Here is a 22,116-nt window from a genome sequence, read left to right as displayed (position 1 = left end):
CGAGTTGTGTTGTCACTTGCGGGCGGAGCACCAAGGCAAATTCCTTGTATGTGAATACTTAGCCAATAAACTTATTCATTCATTCATATCCACAAAATATTTCTTGATGCTAGTTGTAATGGGGACAATATGGTTGTCCTGTGCAAAGAAAGCTCACAATTTTCTTTACGTCAGAAACACCACTTCGCACATCAAACAATGCACAATCACAATCCACTGGTGAGAAAACAGTTCACACAAGAGCCTCCTGCAGATCCTCCATGTTGTCATTTATATCTATTTTATTTCATAAGAGTGCTGCACTGACCATTTGCTATTAATTGAACTGCATGAACATTTGCAGTTGAATATTCTTAGTCATACCCTTAGACAAACGTACCTCCAGACGAGGACTATGGTTGATTAAATGGGATTATGGTTAAACTGGGATGTGGTTTATTGGAACATACAACGGCAGGATAACGTACAGTGTTTAAAAAATGTCTCAAAGAATTGAGTCGAGCAGACAACACCTTTGATGCAAGGTAATAAAATCAAACCACCATAGGAAACTAAGGTCTGCTGGTCAATTTTTGATGACCCATCTAATAACCCTCATTAATTACTGAGTGTTAAACGGCAGATGTCCATGTCTAAACACTTGCTTTTGGCAGAAGAGAAGCAGCTTGAATGAGTGGGTCTTGTTCTTCAGTTTGGCTCTAGCCTGACCGAACGCTGATCAGTGTTACTGCAGTTGCCACTCAGGATGGATTTTGGCCGAGCTTGGACGTGCTGCAACCTCTCATTTCTTCTTTTTCGACTTGGTCTTCCACTGGACTCGGTTGCTCTTCTTCCCTTGATTTTTCTTCTTGTTTTTTTTTCCCTCCACCGGCTTTGCCATCAGCCCCGTGAAATCCTTGGCTGCAGGTTTCATCCTCTTCCCCTTTTTTTCTTCCCCCGCTGCTGGGTCCTGGGAGACTCTCTCCTTCTTCACCGAGCGGTTGATTCGCACCTTGCGTCCTCTGAGCTCCGAGTTGTTGAGCTCAAGGGCCAGTGTCACAGCGTCCATGTTCTGCCAAAACAGAAACCAAGCTTATTGTCGGGTCACGCAGCACAGAAACGGTCCCTTCAGCCCCATTCACCCATGCCAACCAAGATGCCCATCTGTGCTAAAAAAATGATGACTTGCAATGTCACAGTTTTCAAACCCAATTAAATGAAAATCAGGATATTATTTTGAAAACTGATTCAATATTGCTTTGTTTACTTAATTATCTAAAGTACATTTTTTATATACTTGCTCATAATTTTTTTTAAGATCCCACATTACTTTTGTTAAAGAGCAATTTGGGGGTGAGGTGGGGTTGAATGCTAATTAACATAAGAAAGGCAAGGTAAACTCACTAATTCCTTCACAGAATACATGCACTCGAATGAAGTCTCTGATTCTAAGCTTCGGAGAAAAAACTGATATACAACAGGTCCCCCCACCAAGTCTTTATCACCTTACCTGAAAAAGCACATATCCAAATCCCTTCCCCATTCCTGATTCTCGGTCTCTCACTATCCGTACCGACTCCACTTCTCCACATTCATAGAAGTGATTACGCACATCATTTTCCTGGATATCTGTGTCCAAGCAGATTATTGATTATTGATTTACTCCTTTGGGACGACTTCTTAAAAGTGAACAATTTTGTAAATCTTAAAACAGATCAAAAAAAGCATGGAGGCTGAGTGAGGAGGTATTTTTTATTTTTTTTTGCAGAGTGATTCAATGGCAGTGCGTTCAGAGGGGGAAAGATTAGAGTGAGACAGGGGAGTGGAGAAGTTGAGGCGGTTGACGTCGCGGCGGCAGTTCTGGATAAAGAGTTCCAGAGCCGGGACTTTATGAGAGGGGTTCCACGAGGAGGGGGTGCGTTGGAGACGGGAAAAGGGGTCATCATTGGGGGGCGAGGACTCCTTCCCATGGAAGTGCGCTGTGAGGCGGAGACGACGGTAGAAGCGCTCCAAGTCATGGTGGGCGCGGAACTCATTGAGATGGGGATGGAGGGGGACAAAGGTAAGACCTCTGCTGAGGACAGACCGTTGGGTGGGGGAGAGGGGGAGGTCGGGGGGGGATGGTGAACACCCGGCAGGGGTGGGAGTTGGGGCCAGAGGAAGGCAGGTGGGTGGACTGGGGACGGGGCGATGTGTGGTAGTGGGGAGGAGGAGTGGTTGCTTTGTGGACAACCATCTCACATACCTACTGGCTACAGCAGGAAAGAAGGCTATTCAACATAGAGTTGGAGCTGTATAGCACGTACAGGCTCTTTGGCCTAACTAGTGCATGCCAACCAAGTTGTCATTCTTTGCTAGTACCATTTGCCTGCATTTGGCCCATATCTCACTAAATCCTTCCAATCCATGTATCTGTCCAAGTGTCTTTTGACATTACTATAGTATTATTTTCTCTAGCTTTCTCAGGTAACTTGTTCCTGAAAGGGGCCATCCTCCAAGTGAAAATGTTTCCCCTGAGGTCCCTATTAAATCTCTACCTCTCACCTGAAGCCTATGCTTTAAAAAACTCCACTCTGGGAAAAAGACAGAGTCTTCACTTTATCCATGATCTCAATCCATGACCCTCACGATCTTGCATACTTCAATAACTCAAGTCTGCAAGGCCAAGGACTATCCTAATAAACAATTCTGGACCCTTTCTAACTTAATGACATCCATCCTATAGCCGGGCAACCAGAAGCGTACACAGTGCTCCTTTTGGTCTCACCCACTTCTTGTATAACTGCATGATGCCCCGGCCTTTGTACTCATACATTTCTCAATGAAGGCAAGCATGCCAAACACCTTCTTCACCACCCTGTCCCACCTGACTTGAGTTCACCCTACTGCGAGTGTCGGTGTAGTGACTGCCGAACCCGGTGTCATCCCTGGTCCCACAACCCAAAACGTCACCTATCCATGTTCTCCAGAGATGCTGTCTGACCTGCTGAGTTACTCCAGCACTTTGTGTCATTTTAATCATCCATTCATACTAGTTCTATGTTATCTCACTTTCGTATCCACTCCCTGCACGCAAGGGGCAATTTATCAAAGCCATTAACCTGCACTTAATTGGGATGTGGGAGGAAGCTGGAGCACCCAGAAGAAACCTGCGCAGTCACAGGGAGAACATACAAATTCCACACGGACAGCATCTGAGGTCAGGCCAAGCAGCATCTGTTGAAGGAAATTTACTGACAATGTTTTGGGTTGGGACCCTTCTTCAGATTGATGCAGTAAAGGATTGAAAACTGGTAGAGGGGTGAGGAGAAAGTGTGGCGCAAAAAACAGCACGAGATAGATGGATACAGGTAAGGTGCAGTGGAGATAGTAACAAAGAAATGAATGGAAAAAAACCGATGCAAGGTAAGGAAAAAAGGAGTGAAATATAAAGCTCCAGGCAAGTCTGTAACCTGTTCTGGAAAGTGCCAAGGTGGTGGAAGGTGCTTTGTGTGACCACTGCCATAATCAAGTTCAGGTGTTATGGTAAGGATACAAATTTGAAAATCTATTCTGCATAAATAATAAATTCCTATTTGTTTTAAAAGAATGCTGCAGTTCAAAAGAACAGTGAAAATTCAGGAGAAAAGCACAGAGTGTCTTACCATACGGCAAGTTGCCCAGGAAGATAGATCGCCGGTGGTTATGCTGCAAGAAACAAGACACATGAGATACCAACCACGGCCAGGAAAGCACAAATTGGTCGACTGCCGTTCATTCATGACTCACATCATTCCAGTTGCTTGCCAGGTCCACTCGAATATTAAATCCCGTTTGTATTTCACATCCATTCCTTTTAAAAAAAACAAGATTTGTTTAGTCTTTGTTTTTGCAAAATAATGGAAACAGATCCATTATATCTATAAACGGAGCATAAGAAATATCTTTACAACTGAATTGAAACACTAAATGCGGACTATAACTAAACACATGGAATGCAGTTTATAAATGAATTACTAGAGTTAAATTATAGATTACCTAATAAACATTCCACACAGGTTATAAAGGAGGAGCACAGGGTAAGGGGGTCAGGGGATCAGAGGGTATGGAGAGAAGGCATGTACGGGATACTGAGTTGGATGATCAGCCATGATCATATTGAATGGCGGTGCAGGCTCGAAGGGCCGAATGGCCTACTCCTGCACCTAATTTCTATGTTTCTATGTTTCTAAAAGACAAAGTGCTGGAGGAACTCAGCGGGTTAGGCAGGATCGGTGCAGGCGTTCAGATGTTTTGGGTCGGGACCTGAAATATCGAATCAGTCTGAAGGAGTTTCTCCTGCATGTTGGGTTCTGCTTGAGTTTCCAGCATCTGCAGTCTCTTGTGTATCTATTATAAGACACAGCATAACAATTTTCCCGATGCCAATTAACCTACAAACCTGTACGTCTTTGAGATGTGGGAGGAAACCGGAGCAGCCAGAGAAAAAATAACACGATCATAGGGAGAAGGTGCAGACTCCGTAAAGACAGCACCCCATAGTCAGGATCGAACCCAGGTTTCTGGCGCTGCAACTCCACTGCTGCGCCACTGTGCTGCCTCCTCAAGGGAAGATGCAGCCCTCAATAAAATTTAGTGCACCGTACGAGTTTCTATTGACTGCAGTCATGTGAAACTGGTCAATAGCATCCAGAAGCAAGAGACAGAACAGAAGTTGGAACCGCACTCGTACCTTGCTAGTGCTTTGACTGCAGCATCACTCTGTCGAAACACAACGTAGGCATTCATGTTTTTTCGTTGAGGATGAACCTTCCTCCTGAAAAGGGGGTGGGGAGAAGGGATTAATTAGAGGAGGGTATGAGGGCAGTCATCACAGTGAGGATTCTGCTATCTTTTAAACCTCAGACTTGCATCAGCTGCAGGCAAATGAGGAAGACTATTTAAAAAATAAAGATAGACACAAAGTGCTGGACTAACTCAGCCAGACAGGGAGCATCTCTGGAGAACATGGATAGGTGACATTTCAGGTTGGGACTCTTTCTCCAGAGATGCTGCATGATCCACTGAGTTACTCCACCATTTTGTGTCGACCTTTGGTATAAACCAGCATCTGCAGTTCCTTTTTATTACAGCTTATCTCCGAATCTGCAGACTTCCCAGTAGCTTCTCATCCTTTGAAAAGCATGATGACCAGGATCGGGTGCAATCCAATAGTCCTGATAAATGGCTGTTATCTGGCAACTGAATCATCCTACCACTACCTGAGAGCAGTCCTGAACTACTATCTATCTCGTCGGTGACCCTCGGACTATACCTATTCGGACTTTGCTGGCTTCACCTTGCACTAAACGTTATTCCCTTATCATGTATCTATACACTGGAAATGGCTCGATTGTAATTGTGCATTGTCTTTCCGCTGACTGGATAGCACGCAACTAAAGCTTTTCATTGTACCTCGGTACACGTGACAATAAACTAAACGGAATATTCCAGCTGTGGTGCAAACCTGAATCAGCATCACCTTCCTGCCTTGTACTCTGCCTCCATTTATGATGCTTGGGATCTTAAATACTTTACTAACAGCCTACTCAACAAGCACAATTACGTTCAGATATTTAAGTGCATTTAACAGTTATAGCAGAAGAGTGCCATTTTGTTAAATTCATTTCTGCTCATTCTGTTACTTCACACCAGTGCTCCACATTTCCCCTGCCTCTTCCCTGCCCATTCTGCCAGTCTTTGTTTGCACTTTATTAATATCCTCGTCACTGTTTGACACTGCTTAGAGTTTGGTGTCAATGTGCGAGTTTATTTTCCACACCCGGGTGGTGCAGAGACACAGTTACCAGAGCAGGTACACAAAAATGCTGGAGAAACTCAGCTGGGTACAGCAGCATCTATGGAGCGAAGGAAATAGGTAACGTTTCGGGCCGAAACCCTTCTTCAGACCCTGCTCAGTTACCAGAGCAGTTGCCACACAGCTCCTGTGACCTCTGTGTGCTCTGGTTTCTTCCCACATCCCAAAGATAGTCACAGAGGTGTACAGCACAGCACAGAACCTGTCACTTCAGTCCGTCATGCACTGGCCGACCTTTTTGCCCATCTACACTAATTCCATTTACCAAACAAGCCCTGGAAACATCCTGTATGCCTCGCCAGTTTAACTGCCTGCTTAAATGCCTCTAAATATCTTGATTGTATCTAGCAGCGAGTTCTTTTTATATCCCCACCCTTTGCAAAAAAAAACCCCAAAAAAACCAAAAAACCTTGAGTCCCCTTTAAACCTCCTTCCTCCTACTTTAAACTTAGGGCCTCTTGCTTTTGATTCCCTTCCATGGGAAATTGATTCTGATCATCTACCCAATCCATCATTCTTGTAATTTTATGTACTTCTATTATATCACCTCTTGGTGGAATGTGGGAGAATAGAATGGGATTAGTATGGGGTTGATATGAATGGATGATTGAAGACAGTGCGGACACAATGGACTGAGGGCCCTGCCTTTATTCTGTATGTCCCTACAACTATCACTTTATGTCATCAGATTCACCATCTTCTTTATCATCTGGGTATCTCCCTCTGTGAATGTACCCGGACCTGTGCACAGGAACATTTTAAGGTCTTCTATTATTCTGCTACACTGCAATTTTTCTCGCCGCACCTCATGATACAATGTTCCTCAAGTGCCCTCCCATGTAAGAACACGTCAATTGCTTTCCACAAAACCAGAACAGTCAATCCCTTGTTCTGCATTGTGCCAAAGATGGATTTAATAGGAAACTGAGGGGTAACTTTTTCCACACAACGGGTGGTGGGTGTATGGAGTGAGCTGCCGGAGGAGGTAGTTGAGGCATGTACTATCAGCAACGTTTAAGAAACATTTAGACAGGTTCATGGATAGGAAGGGTTTAGAGGGATATGGGCTACACGCAACCAGATGGGACTAGTGTAGATGGGACATGTTGGTTGGTGTGGGCAAGTTGGGCCGAAGGGCCTGTTTCCATGCTGTGTCACGGGACCTGTCTCCTACCTACCAGGGAAGTCTGCATGTAAATGCACTGGTGGACAAGCAGAGTCACTTACTGGATGGTGGCCAATTTCCTGGAGATGGTGGGTTCCTCACGTGCCTTCAGCCAAGGGAATAAAAGGGGGGAAGAGGATTAGACAAAGCACCTCTACCTCTTTAAATAGGAGAAATAAAGCAGTGACAGACTAGGGGTGAACAAAGTATCATTGAATGCATGCTTTCAGCACCACAGTCGGTATAGTTCAGTGCAGACCCACCCTATCAATCAGCAAGTAGCACTCACTCTTCAGTAACCTGCTTATACCCTCCCCGTAAGATCACAAGAAATAGGAGCTAAATCAGGCCAGTTGTCCCATCAGATCTACGCCACCATTCGATCATGGCCGATTTACTTTTCCTTCTCAACCTCATTCTCATGCCTTCTTCTTTGACGCCCTTACTAATCAAGAACCTATCAATCTACCCTTTAAAAATACACAATGATGGCCTCCGCAGCTGTCTATTGCAATGAATTCCATAGATTCAGCACCTTCTGGCTAAAGAAATTCTTCCTCATCTCCTTTCTAAAGGTACACCCTTTTATTCTGAGGCTGTGCCTTCTGGTTCTGGACTCTCCAACTACTGGAAGCATCCTTTCCACATCCACACTATCTATAGAGTGCCTATTTAAAATTCCCCTCACCTGTATCAACCTATTACCTGCCATGCTTTGTCTAGCCCCATCTCTGTTCCAGCTTCCCCCCCACCACCCCCATCCCTCTACAATCCCCTCTACTATAAAAGGACTGGACAAGCTAGATGCAGGAAAAATGTTCCCAGTGTTGGGCGAGTCCAGAACCAGGGGCCACAGTCTTAGAATAAAGGGGAGGTTATTTAAGTTTGAGGTGAGAAAAACCGTTTTCACTCAGTGAGTTGTGAATTTATGGAATTCCCTGCTACAGAGGGCAGTGGAGGCCAAGTCACTGGATGATTTAAAGAAAGAGTTAGATAGAGCTCTAGGGACTAGTGGAGTCAAGGGATATGGGGAGAAGGCAGGCAAGGGTTATTGATAGGGGATCACAATGAATGACGGTGCTGGCTCGAAGGGCCGAATGGCCTCCTCCTGCACCTATTTTCTATGTTTCTAATCAGTCAGCTCCCATCCCTCTTGCTTGGGTAGTAAGGTACGTTTATATTACAGGGGTGTGTATTTGTAAATGGAAGTGGATAGAATGCCTCCCCACTGCCCGGTTTACCTTCTGCACATCCAGGAAGGGATGTAAAGTGATCACTTCACGAGAGCCAGAGTAAACAAAGGTAATGTTGGATATTACCCTGCACCACAGGACACCAAGTGGTCACCAGCGTCAGTTTTAACCAGCTTCACTTCATTCCTAAAAAACAGAACTAAATGAACTTACCACTGAACGGAACCGCACAGATTCTATCGGCCCAAACTCCTTAAACAGCGCTGTGATCATCTGTTTAAAAAGATACAAACAATCAGGAGTAGATTAGGATTTAGGTTTATTATTGCATATCAGAGGAATAAAGGAGGAGAAAAGCTATGTTTTGCAGGCTATCCCATCATGTCAGATAATACTATGCATAGATACACTCAAGCCAAACATGTGCAATAGGAAGAACGAAGGGCGATACAGATAGTGTGCAAAATATAGTTCTAAGTATTGTACCGCAACAGATCCAGAGACAAACCTCTACAATTGGCAGAGGACATTCGGACAGTACCCTGGCTTATGAAGGATCGTTCAAAACCTGGATAAGAGAGGGGAAGCAGCTATTCCCGAGTCTGGTGGTGTGTGCTTTCAAGCATCTGTATCTTTTGCCCAACAGGAACGGGGAGAAAGAGAAATGACCGGTGTGGAACAGGTATTTCATTATATTGGCTGCTTTCCCAAGGTAGTGTGGCATGTCGGAGTTAGTGGAGGGGGAGTCTGGTGTGTGTGATGGAATGGGCTACTTCTACAACTGTCTGTAATGTCTTGCTGTCTTGGGTAGAACTGTTCCCATCCCAAGCTGCGATGCAACTACTTTATACGGTAATTGGGGACAAATTGAATTGACTATCTCCTGAGGAAGCAGAGGCAATACTGTGCCTTTTTGGCTGTCGCTTCAATGTGTTGGTCCACGGCATATTGTTGGTAATATTTATACCAGGTGATCATTGTTTTCAGATACTGAGAATACTTTGTATTATTTCACTCCAATTGGGTAGGAAATGTTAAATGGAAGCGATGAATATTCATTTAGTTTTGCTTCAATCTTCCAGGTATGTGCAAGAAAGGACTCATCTTTACATTACGCTGTCCATTCTGTGAGCTATTTCAAAAACAAGGTGCTGCAGAAACTCAGTGGTCCAGCAGCATCGAGGAGGTAACTGGAGAGAGGATGTTTCTTTTGGGTTGGGCCTCAGATAATGGAGAATGTAGTAGACAGGACTGTAGAGTGCTGGACTACTTACATCCGCTGAAATAGTCACAATATAATCAGAAAATCACTTTTAACGGGGTTGTTGAGGGAAACATAAAAGCTAGATAAAAATGACAAATTAGCAGATGGGATTCTGAAATAAAAACAGAAACTGTTGTGTTGTACTGTTTGTTCTGTGTTCTATCTCCTTTTCAAGGCTCAGATTCCGAGAAAGCTTCTGCGAAGCATCTTGGAAGATTTAATCTATTTCAATGCAAGATGTTGCATTGTCAGCATTGTTTAAATCTGTGGCAATAAATCACTGATTACCTACGGTCTATTAAGCACTCCACTTCTTGACTAGTACATTGAACAGCAGGCGGGTCAGTGAATAAGCCACCTCTCACCTCTTTACTGTATTCAAAGGGCAGGTTCCCCACAAACAGAGTCCTCTCGCTCTTTAGCTTCTCCGACTCGGTGCTGACCAGGCGTTTCCTGCGACGTTTCACCTTCCGTGTCTCCAGTGCTGCCAACGATCCATCTTCTGTCGGCTGCTTCTTTCGCCTCTGCTTCGTGCCGCCGACCCCTTCGCCGTCCTCATCTGCTGCGCTCAAGGCTCTCTCCCTGCGAGGGGCACGAGGGCAGTCAGCCACAGGCAGGCCAGGACCGTGCAGAGGGACATGGAGAGAGCTCAGTCACTGCTCCCACCCATCGTTACATAGACCGTATCCAGTATGCACCGATCACAAGGCAAGTAACCGAACTGGAGAGGGGGCCAAATGCATAAAGGGAGTTGTTTTGGGACGACTTTGGATATCCACAAACATTAGTACTCTAATAGGTCCTTAAGCTCAGTCACAAGCTCCCTCATACCTCTTAGCCTACAGCTACTAACAATTCCCTCCACCCAGAAAAATTGTAGACATTTACTGCACAAGCAAAAGCCATTCAGCCTGTCACATCCATGCTAGCCAATGATGAAGTTATTTTGATGACCTGTGTCCCAAATTCCAGTGCCTGTGAATGTTTTCATTCATCTTTCAAGTGTTTATCTAGCTTCCCCTCAGATACCTTATTTTAGTCAGATGGTGGTGAATCTGTGGATTTCATTGTCATAGACGGCAAGTCATTGGGTATTTTTAAAACAGAGATTGAGATATTCTCGATCACTATGGAGAGAATGCAGGAGAATGGAGTTTAGAGGGATAGATAGAACAGCCATGAATGAATGGCAGAGTAGACTCAATGGGATGAATGGCCTAATCCTGCTCCAATAACCTACAAACTTATACAGTACGTCTCTGTGCTTGCATCAACCACCCTTCAGTCAGACTTCCAGATCCTTATTATTTTTGGGTGCAAACATTTTCCTCAACTACCTTCTAATCCTTCCAAATCTGTACCCTGCACCCTGTATCCACCTCTCTGCCAAGGGAAGTGGGTTCTCATCATTTACCTTGTCCAAGCCTCTTGATTAATTTACCTTTGGTCTCCTTTCCTTCTAAGTAAACCACCGTAACCTCTGCAGTCTCTCTTTACAACAGTATATCTCCAGCCATGGCAATATGCTTGTGTATTTCCTGCACCATCTCCAACACCATCAACATTGTTCAACAGCATTGTGACCAGAACTGGCCAAGGGTCCCCGACCCAAAAATGTCACCCGTCATGTCCTCCAGAGATGCTGACTGACCCGCTGAGTTACTCCAGCAATTTGTGTCTTTTTTAGTGTTTATTATACCTCCTTTCTCATACACCTCATACCTTTGTCCATTAAAGCAGGTTCCACCTCACCAGCGGCGTTGCTAATAGAAACATAGAAAATAGGTGCAGGAGTAGGCCATTCAGCCCTTCGAGCCTGCACCGCCATTCAATATGATCATGGCTGATCATCCAACTCAGTATCCTGTACCTGCTTTCTCTCCATACCCCCTGATCTCTTTAGCCAGAAGGGCCACATCTAACTCCCTCTTAAATATAACCAATGAACTGGCCTCAACTACATTCTGTGGCAGAGAATTCCAGAGATTCACCACTCTCTGTGTAAAAAATGTTTTTCTCATCTCAGTCCTAAAAGATTTCCCCTTTATCCTTAGACTGTGACCCCTTGTTCTGGACTTCCCCAACATCAGGAACAATCTTCCTGCATCTAGCCTGTCCAATCCCTTAAGAATTGTGTAAGTTTCTATAAGATCCCCCCTCAATCTTCTAAATTCTAACGAGTACAAGCCAGTCTTTCTTCATATGAAAGTCCTGACATCCCAGTAATCAGTCTGGTGAACCTACATCCCAGGAATCAGTCTGGTGAACCTAATACCACCACTCACAAGACAAGTCCACAGATATCTTCCCAAAGCCTGGAAATTCTTCCTCGTCATCAACCAAGTACTATCTCCGTACACGTGACAATAGTAAAACATTACTATTACCACTCTGTACTTGAATTCCCATGTTGGCAATTTCTGTCATCAATATGTAGGTTTCTCCTCAATTCCCAGTTCATTTACTGGAGCCTCCTCATTTGTGCAGCTACTGGTTCTGGTCTCAGCAGCTTGGAAATAGTGTTAATAAAAACAGCAAGCGAAGGAAACATTGGCTAGGTGGGATCATTGACTTGAACTACTGCCAGTGTTCCTCTTTCTCTGGATGCTGCCAGAGCTGTTGAGTGTTGCCAGCATTCACTGCTTTTAAATGTTCAATTATTGTGGATTCTCACCCCATCCCCACCCTTCTCTATCCTATCCGACCGTATATACAGGTGCACAACCTTTTATCCGAAATTCCGGAAACCGAAAAGCTCCGAAAATCGGACATTTTCGGTCTGGAAAAAAGGGAGGGTATATTGCCCGGGAGAGTAGGAATCCCTAGACCTAGTACAGTGAGCGTCCACCGAGGGTCGCCCGGAGAGGTTCCGCGGTCACCTCTCCGGGTGACCCTTGGTGGACGCTCACAGAACTAGGTCTAGGGATTCACAAAAATGCTGGAGAAACTCCGCGGGTGCAGCAGCATCTATGGAGCGAAGGAAATAGGTAACGCTTTGGGCTGAAACCCTTCCTCAGACTGCCCTATCAGTCTGAGGAAGGGTTTCGGCAAAGGGAGGGGAGAGAAGGGAAAAGAGAGAGGAAGGATCTGCCGGACATGCTGTGTGTGTGTGTGTGTGTGTGTGTGTGTGTGTGTGTGTTTGTTTGTTTGTTTGGTGGAGTCTGAGGGGAAAAGGAGAGAAGGGAGAGAAGAAGGGAAGGGAGGGAAGGGAGGTAGAGGTCCAGCGGCGGGAACGGATGCCTGGGTCCGGGCGTGAGCTGAGGCCGAGGTGTGTAAACGTTGCTGCAACCCCCGGCCCGGCCCTCCGTGTATTGTTCACCGCGTGTTCCTGGAGAGAGGGGGGAGGGCGGGAGCCGGGGCTGTGTGCGTGAAGCACGGCGACTAGAGGGACGGGAGAGCTGCCCCGGGAGCGTGAGGGCACCTCCCCCTTCTCTATTCCCCCTCACACCCCCCTTTCTTCCCCCTCTACCTCTCTACTCTCTCTCGGCCCGCAGCGATCTGCCGGACATGCTGTGTGTGTGTGTGTGTTTGTTTGGCGGAGTCTGAGGGGAGAAACGCTGGCACTAAGAGCGAGCGAACGCGCGGACAAAAGCAACGATCATAGGTCGGAATAGGTGACCAAAGATCTTTGTAAGTGACATTTCGGGCTGAGACCCCTCTTCTGACTGACTCAGGGGAAAGAGGAGCAAGAGCTATGGACGGTACTAAGGCCAAGTGAATGGAAGATATGCCGATATCTCCCGTTTCCCTTTCCCTTGACTATCAGTCTGAAGAAGGGTCTCGACCCGAAATGTCTACCAACGCCGCTCTATGAACGTTGCTTTCGTCCGTCTGTCCACGCTTTCGCTCGCTCTTGGTGCCGGTGCTTCTCCCCTCATGGCAGCTATTGAAAAAGTCAACCCGAAATATCACCTATTTCCTCCTATTATCACGTATTCCTCATCAGAGATGCAGCCTGATCCGCTGATTTACTCCAGCCTTTTGTGTCTGTCTTCGGTTTAATCAGCATCTGCAGTAAGTGCCGTTTAAAAAGTACGAGGCATGTGCCGTTTAAAAAGGAAGTGATAAAAAACATTTAAAACATTTAACAACACCTAAACTGTTCCCCCGCAACGCTGCGAGAGGCATAACTGAAGTCGGGTCGGGGTTACTGAAAAGACGGAGGTTACGCTCCGGTGCGGACTAAGCGTCAGTTCATTGTATTTCGCAGGAGTGGACCATCTTGCGCGCTATAAGATCTTTGCTCCAATTGATTTGATTACTCTAGCGCGGGGCCCAATTGGGAGAAATCGGTCCTATTGGCTAAAGGCCGGCCCTGACCGGGTAACTGCCGGGATCGAGGCGCAAACTCGAGACCTTGCGGCCACGAGCCGAGCACTCTACCACTGAGACACATGTTAAAATCTACGCTAAAAACCTTCCGTTCGGAAAACCGAAAAATCCCGAAATCCGAGAAGTGTCTGGTCCCAAGGCTTTCGGATAAAAGGTTGTGCACCTGTAATGGTATTGGGCCACCCTTAAATATTTTCTTTCTACAAAAAAACAGCCACTGCCTGTATAACTTTTCCTGAGAGTTATAAGTTTGTGGTTTTAGTATTGACCTTGTGCAGCCTTTATTTACAGATTTTCCAGTGCCTCTCTCATCATTCCATGACACAGTGCCAGAACAATGCAGGGTGCTCCAGGCTGATTTGTGAAGTTAACTGGACCCAGCGATCTCCTACTGTCAGTGAATGCTCACCGTTGGGCCAAAATCTGCTCAGCCTCTGTGGGCACCTTCCGTCGGACGGTCTTCTTCCCCAACTTTTGTAGCTTGGCCTCTTTTCCAACAGCAGGCTCATCCTCTGGAATCTTTCTTTTCTTACCACTGACCTGGAATGGAGAACACAATCCCAACTCACTGCATCATAGAAGCTAATAGATTCATTTTTCTTAGTGTCGAAAGGATAAGCATGAAAATACTAGGGCTTCCTAAGTGCCTCCATGACCTCAGGATATTCCATCATGCTGTTCTGCCAATAAAGGACTCTGAAGTGGAGTCATTGTTGTCACAGAGAGCAGCAGATCATTTATACACAGCAAGACCCCAAAATTAGCAGTGAGATACTAACCTTGGTGATAGCAATCACAGAATGAATATAGGCCTGTACGCATGCTCTTCTTCAAGATGCACAACTAGCACGGTGGCGCAGTGGTAGGGTTGCTATCTTACAGCGCCAGAGAGCCGGGTTAGATCCTTACTGCAGGTGCTGTCTGTACGGAGTCTGTACGTTCTCCCCCATCACCTGCATAGGTTTTCTCTGGGAGATCCCATTTCCTCCCACACTCCAACGACGTACAGGTTTGCAGGCCAATTGGCTTGGTATAATTGTAAATCGTCCCTTGTACATGTAGGATAGTGTATGTGTGTGGGGGTTGCTGGTCGGCATGGATTCAGTGGGCCGAAGGGCCTGTTTCAACACTATAGGGAGGTTTCACGGCAGTCGGGTCACGACCCATGACCCGTACTGTTGCTACGCTACTACAAATGGATTACACGCGATGAACTGCAGATAGACACTTACCATTGTTTCCAGCGTAGCGGGCCCGTTAAAATCAGCTGAAATTGTCAATTTTTGCGCAGTAAATAATTATGGATTTCGGGATAAGCGTGTGAGACATTTAGCCTTCAGAATTCCAAAAGTGAGGAGAAATGACGGTAGATAGAAGCGAGAGCTGAAGGGACAACAACAGCCAGAGTGCTTGGCGAACATTGGCCGTTTGCTCACTGCATTTCATCAACTAAGGCATTATTTGTGTTTTTTCTTGATTTCTTTGGCATCTAAAAAGTTTCAGAAGTGATGAACCTGGCTGTAAATTTTTTAAATCGCCCATGGTTCTCAAGTGTGTTTTTAACATACAAAATGAAAATGCATCTGAAGAAAAATTTACAGCCAGATTTATCACTTCTGAGACTTTTTAGATACCAAAGGAATCAAGAAAAAACACAAATAATGCCTTACTGTTGATGAAATGCAATGAGCAAACGCGATAATTCCCAATATTTTCAATTACGATATCTGCACAGCCAATGTTTACCAAGCACTTTAGCTGCTGTTGTCCCTTCAGCTCTCGCTTCTCTTTACCTTCATTTCGCTTCAGGTTTGGAATTTTAAAGTTGGGTACATGTCTCTCACACTTACCCCGACTTCCACTATATTTTACAGCGCAAAAATTCAACATTTTGGCGGTTTTTAACAGGTAGGAAAGTACGTGTGTCAAGCCCTATGACCCAGTGACCTTACGTGCAACCCCCCTATATCTCTAAACAAAACTAAAGTAGATGGGCTTAAATTTAGCATTTCATTTGAAATGTAGGGTGGTGGTGGGGTGGGGAGGAGGGTGCCAACAGTTACCAAACTCGCCTCCTCGGCCAGAATGTGCCAGCAGTTTTCCATGCATGTGTCCAATTTATTCTTGGAAGTCACAGTTGCATCTGGTTTGATTGCCCTTTCACCTCTACAGAAGCTGTCCCTTCAGAAAAGAGCTGGACGACTTTACTTGACCTTAAGCAAACCTCACCGCCCAGATTGTCCTTCCAACCTCAAACACCACCTCTACCATGCTCTGCATCTTCTCCTACCTTCTTACAGCACACAAGGGCTTTTGGCCCATTTAATCTTTGCCAGCACTCAGAATAGTCACATCAATCTCATTCACCTGCTTATTTTGTAATAACTCAGAGTCTTTTTCATGGGCCTATTAAATATCCCTTGATTCTCCAATCAACCTCCTACAGCAGAGGCAATTTACAGCAGCTCCTTCACATAATAACTCATGTAATTGGAATGATGCCATTGGTTTAACTATACAGTCTAATTGCCTGGGGATCAGAAGCAAATTTATAAGATTCCCTGACTACATTTTGCGTTTGCTTTGATAGACCAGCATACCTTTAATGCAACTGGGTTCAGGACTTTGGACACTAACAAACAGGGATTAAACTAAAATCAGGTTTCGTTCAGTTTAGAGATACAGCACGGAAACAGGCCAGTCGGCCCACCAAGTCAGCGCTGATCAGCCATCCCTGCACACTAACACTATCCTACACACACTAGGGACAATTTCCAATTTTAACAAACCAATTAGACTAAAAAACTGGACGTCTTTGGAGTGTGGGAGGAAACCGGAGCTCCCGTAGACAAACCACGCACATCACAGGGAGAATGTACAAACTCCGCACAGGCAGCACCTGTGGTCAGGATCGGACCCGGTTCTCTGGCACTGTAAGGCAACAACTCTACTGCTGTGCCATCATGCCGCCCACTCTGAACGAACTTCCATCCTACAGGCTTTTTGGTCCATCTAGTCTGTGCGTTATAAAATTCTCACTTTGAGCAGTAATTTTGGAACTCACTCTCAGCCAGCCCTTCGGATCCATTATCCAGAGGTGTTGCCATGGTACTATATTGTACTAAGTATTAGGGGAGTGCTTCTGCTGCCAGTCTAGCTGTGACACAGCAAGCGAGTTTGCACAGAAGCGCAAGATCTGGGACTGTGATTACATTTGGGTTTGGCAGAGCTGAAACCAGGGCACAATTCTAACCACATAACACAGTGATTACCTTACGCTCCAGAACAGGAGTGAAGAACGACTGGCTCGTGGAGATTGAGGGCGTGGAGAAGAGAAGCATCAGCGGAGATGCCTTGCCCTTAGCCGTCTGCTTACAGGACAGACTGTCTGCCACCTGGCCCACTGTGTAGCTTTCCCTGCTGCTCTTTTTTCTGATAGTGCACAGCAAGAGGAATAAAACAAATCAAGAGTGTTTAATGTCATATGTACTGGCAACAGAACAATTAAATTCTTACTTGCAATACACATAGATAATATATAATACAAAATTATAGAAAATGTATTTTTCTCCCTCCCTAGCCCCTTCTCTCTGATGTCTCCATAGTCCCTTTCTAACTTGCTCTATCATTCCCTTCTCCACCACAGCTCTTCAAATTGTCCATTTCAGTACTTTGCCAGTACACCATTGAAAATTAATTTCCACCAATTCAAACAAGACATTTCAGATTAAAAAAAACAGTGGTTTCAACCTCTCACACAGCTGCGTCACCCTCGGCAGGTATGTTTATCTCCCCAGAGCACCCTTCTCCCTAATCGCCAACACATAACTGCCAGTACTCCACTTCTTCTTCCTGCCTCTGTTTACTTTCATGCTCTGGCCCCCCTGTACCCAGGACCCACTTCCACCATATATTAATAAAATGAGAAAACATAAGAAACACAGGTAGTATCTGTGGGAAGAGTTAACTCTTAAGTCTTTCATTTTTCAGATACTTTGTAGAAACTGGGAAAGGGACAAAGCAAGTTAGTGTTCAGATGTAGGAGGTGAGAGGAAGGGGGAAAGGTGGAAGTGTGCGAGTAAAAAGACAAAGAGAATGTCGCAGAGAGACACAGAGTGCTGGAGTAACTCAGTGGGTCGGGCAGCATCACTGGAGGAAAAGGATGAGCGATGTTTCGGGTTGGGACCCCTCTTCAGAGTCACTCATTCTTTTTCTCCATAGATGCTGCCTCACTGAGTTACTCCAGAACTCTGTGTCTATCTGCGATATTTACGTGCATCTGCAGTTCCTTTCTATACAAGAGAATATCACAGATAGGGTGAGGCCAAGATCGTGTGTGGACCAACTAGAAATGACCTCACCTAATTGATAATTTAATGAGGGCACTGAATGGGAGGGAAAACGAAGATTGTAAAAGGAGTTGTAGGAAATATTGGAGATAATATAGAATTTTTCATTCTTTTCCAGTCCCTCGTCAGTCCACCCTCCCTCCCACAACCCTGCCAGACCACTGAAACACCCATTACATCCACCCACCCTCCAATCCGAGCCTGCCTCCTCCCAGCCCCTCTCCAAACCTCCCCCACCGCTCTCGCCAATCCTCTCCCATCTATTCCTTCTCTCCCCAATCCCCCACCCACCTTCCCTCACTCCTCCACCCATTTCCCTCATTCCTCCACCCCATGTCCTCGCCCATCCCCTCACTCCTTATCCTCTTCCCCCTCCCATTCCTTCTCACCCCCTTCCCCACTCTCTCCCTCCACCCCCTTCCCCACTCTCCCTCCACCCCCTTCCCCACTCTCCCTCCACCCCCTTCCCCACTCTCTCCTCTCCCCGCTCCCTTCCCTCCCGTTACCTTTCTCCGCTCTGTGTCACCGCCATCTCCCCGGCGGCGCAGCCTACACCGGAAGCACGCGCTGCGTCCCGTCCCGTCACTTCCCCCCGGGCAGGTTCCGGGCCTCCACTCGGCCACTCGGCCCCTCGGCTGTGGTCCTGCCGGCAGCGCCCACTGATCGTCGCCTCCGCTCCGGTCGCCCTCGCCCTCGCCCTCGCCCCGCTGTGGTGGCGACGGTCAGACCGTCTGCAGTCCAGGCCGGTGGCTCAGACCTTACTCAACCCTGACATCTAGATGATGGTTGCTTCCCTCGTGTTATAGAAAATCGAAATTAAAAAACCCAATTGTATCAATGGGTGAAATAGGACAATAACAAAGTTGTTTTTCCTGTAGTATTTAAACAAAAAACGAAGGTCTTTTTTTTATTTCATTAGAAGTAAGTACAATCATATGGCACCAAAGTGTCTTTAGTAACTTGTCAGTTTCTTTGTTGAACTAAATTAAGGCGCATGTTGCAATCAAAAGCGCTTGAACAATTGGTTGGGAAGACAACTTCCTTTTTTTTAAATATTAAAGAAAGATTAGAATAATAAAAAAATAAATTAGATAGTAAAGGATAGAAAGACGTGAGATATATAGTGTGTGAAGAAAAAGAAAAAAGACGAATGAGTGAAGAAAGTTGAGAAAAAGAAAATAGAAAAAAGAGAATAAAACATTTTAAAAAAAAGGTAAGGAGATCATTGTTTATAATCTTGACCAACCCTCGTCCAGTCCTGAAACAGTTAGTTTTTACAATTGTGTTGCACCATATGATTCCAAAAAGACGACAAATAGAGACCAACTCGTTATGAATTGGTCCGATTTATCCATTAGGAGGAATCGCATTTCCTCAAGATGTGCGGTGTCCAACATACTTGCAATCCACATTTTAAGCGTTGGTATTGATGTATTTTTCCAAAATTTAAGTATTAATTTTTTTGCTATTATTAAACCATAGTTAAAAAATAAATTTTGAGATGTGTTCAATTTATTCCCATCTTCCATTACGCCAAATATAATCATTTCAGTATTAGGTTCCATTCTTATCTTAAATAATTTTGTAAATATTTCGAAAATATCACTCCAAAATCTATAAAGTTTTATGCAGGAAACTAAGGAGTGTGTTATCGTTGCATTTTGGGATAGAAATGGCGGATATATTTGGATAAAATTTGTTCAATCTTGTTTTTGAATAATATAATTATATAAAATTTAAAATTGAATTAGATTATGTCTTACATTAATCGAACATTTGTGAATATATATCAAGTACTTTTCCCATGTAACCTTCGTAATTTTTATCATTAGTTCCCGTTCCCAATCTTCTCTAAGTACCTCTGTCGATGGTAGGTCTATATTTAGAATACTATTATATAAATATGTTTTTTTTAATAACTACCAGTTTATTTATGTTACTGCAAGCTAAAAATAACCAAAGGCTATATGTTGTGTTACATTATAATCTGAAGTCTGGATTTCTGAAGTCTAGATGACATTATAATCTATAGTCTGAGGAAGGGTTTCAGCCCGAAACGTTGCCTATTTCCTTCGCTCCATAGATGCTGCTGCACCCGCTGAGTTTCTCCAGCATTTTTGTGTACCTTACATTATAATAGTGTCATTTGACAAGTGTTAATAGAGCAATTACTTGTCAATTTCAATGCTCCCCCCGTGAAACCTTTGCTTCAGATCGTGTTCTTAAGAGACAATGGTGCTTGATTGCAACAGGAAGGTTAGATTTCCCCTCAGACTGTTTTTTTCTCTGCTTGTCAATTTCCAAAATATTTGGAGTGTTTTTGTATTTGGAGTAAATCCAAAGCATTTCAGTGGATCTGTAGTTCTTGGTTGAAATCCCGCTGTAAGTATCTTCCACATAATACAAATACTGCGCCTTAATTCATCATGTATCTTTTATCCAACTCATGTTGTGGAAACACACATTATAGCCGAAATACCTGTATTCTCAGCAACTGAGTCTCCACCTATCTTGGATTCAAATATTACAGAATTTAATATATTAAACTTTATCCTCTGGGTAAATACATTTCTTCTCGTGTCCTCCCTGAATGTGCCAACCATTATTTTGGGGTAGGTCCAATATGACACAAAGGTGAAATATCAATTCCACCTCAACTTTCTCAAGCCTTTTACGAATTGTGCACATTCAATGTACATTGGCCATATATTTGAGATTAGTATATTGTGAATTATGAATTTGAAGGAAAGGCCTGTCACAGCAGAAATTGAACAGATGATTCAGAGGCAGGGAAAGGGGACATATAAGGCACAGAGCTACTGCCTTACAGCGCCAGAGTCTGGTTCGATCCTGACCTTCAATAGTTTACACATTCTCCTCGGTACTCCCAATTTCCAAAGATGTGTGGATTTGTAGGTTAATCGACTTCTGTAAATTGCCCGTGAGTAGGGAGTGATGAGAAAGTGGGATAGCATAGATTGGTTACAATGTGACAGGCAAGTGTGAATTGAAAAGTGCTGTGAAGGGGAAGAGTATTGTGGTTGATCATGTTGAAGGTTACAGGATGAAATCAATGGGATAATGGAGCCCTGTTGTGGACACTTGGCTTAGAACTCTTACAGCAAGAGCATGATACTAATTGAACCCATTTCATCATTGGGCATCTCAGCTCCATCTACATTATATGGTGAACCAATACCCAAAACAAAATCAGTCCTGATCTTGACATTTTGAATTGAGCCCCTATTCCGGTGCAATAGGAATGGTGGAAAGATAGACTGGGAGCAGCTCCAGTGATCCAATTTCAATCCTGACCTCCAGTGCTATCCATGTGGGGTTTGCACATTCTCCATATACAGTGCCCTCCATAATGTTTGGGACAAAGACCCATTGTTTATTTATTTTCCTCTGTATGCCACAATTTGAGATTTGTAATTTAAAAAAAAATCACATGTGGTTAAAGTGCACATTGTCAGATTTTATCAATATGAGGACCAAAGTTGTGCCAATGAAAGCCAAAGAAGCCATTATGAGACTGAGAAACAAGAATAAAATGTTAGAGACGTCAGCCAAACCTTTGGCTTACCAAAATCAACTGTTTGGAACATCATTAAGAAGAAAGAGAGCACTGTGGTGAGCTTACTAATCGTAAAGGGACTGGCAGGCCAAGGAAGACCTCCACAGCTGATGACAGAAGAATTCTCTCTATAATAAAGAAAAATCCCCAAACACCTGTCCGACAGATCAGAAGCACTCTTCAGGAGTCATTTGTGGATTTGTCAATGACCACTGTCCGCAGAAGACAGAAATAGAGGCTATGCTGCAAGATGCAAACCACTGGTTAGCCGCAAAAATAGGATGGCCATTTTACAGTTACAGTTTGTCAAGAAGTACCGTATTTCCCGGCAATGAACACGCTATTTTTTACCCCAAAATAAGGCACGAAAATGTACCTGCGTCTTGGAGGCCGCAGGTTAAGTTGTTAGCCAAGATAGACT

General features: G+C 44.6%; 1 protein-coding gene across 1 annotated transcript; it reads right to left on the bottom strand.

Annotated features, from left to right (window-relative positions):
* Positions 1-263: 263 nt before the first annotated feature.
* rbm34 (RNA binding motif protein 34) lies at positions 264-21,282 on the bottom strand. Its single transcript, XM_033022085.1, has 12 exons — positions 21,239-21,282; positions 18,625-18,849; positions 17,042-17,201; positions 14,179-14,309; positions 9,803-10,019; positions 8,387-8,446; positions 7,043-7,086; positions 4,691-4,774; positions 3,748-3,811; positions 3,624-3,666; positions 1,490-1,608; positions 264-1,051 (listed from the first exon to the last, which is right to left on the bottom strand). Exons 1-12 carry the CDS (start codon positions 21,280-21,282, stop codon positions 782-784), a joined length of 1,461 nt encoding a protein of 486 aa, XP_032877976.1. The 3' UTR covers positions 264-781.
* Between the last annotated feature and the right edge of the window lie 834 nt (positions 21,283-22,116).

The sequence above is a fragment of the Amblyraja radiata genome, chromosome 5, assembly GCF_010909765.2.
Source record: "Amblyraja radiata isolate CabotCenter1 chromosome 5, sAmbRad1.1.pri, whole genome shotgun sequence".
Classification (NCBI taxonomy): Eukaryota; Metazoa; Chordata; class Chondrichthyes; order Rajiformes; family Rajidae; genus Amblyraja; species Amblyraja radiata.
This window is presented reverse-complemented; position numbering and strand designations above follow the sequence as displayed.

Bases quoted from the DNA above. Each gene is read 5' to 3' on its own strand.
- rbm34 (XM_033022085.1), bottom strand. From the start codon at position 21,282: ATGCCCAATGATGAAATGGGTTCAATTAGTATCATGCTCTTGCT. The intron at 10,020-14,178 runs GTGAGCATTCAC...TGCCCCTCGCAG, and splicing joins GAGCAGATTTTGGCCCAACG to GGAGAGAGCCTTGAGCGCAG. The intron at 8,447-9,802 runs GTGAGAGGTGGC...CTTTTTAAACAG, and splicing joins CCTTTGAATACAGTAAAGAG to ATGATCACAGCGCTGTTTAA.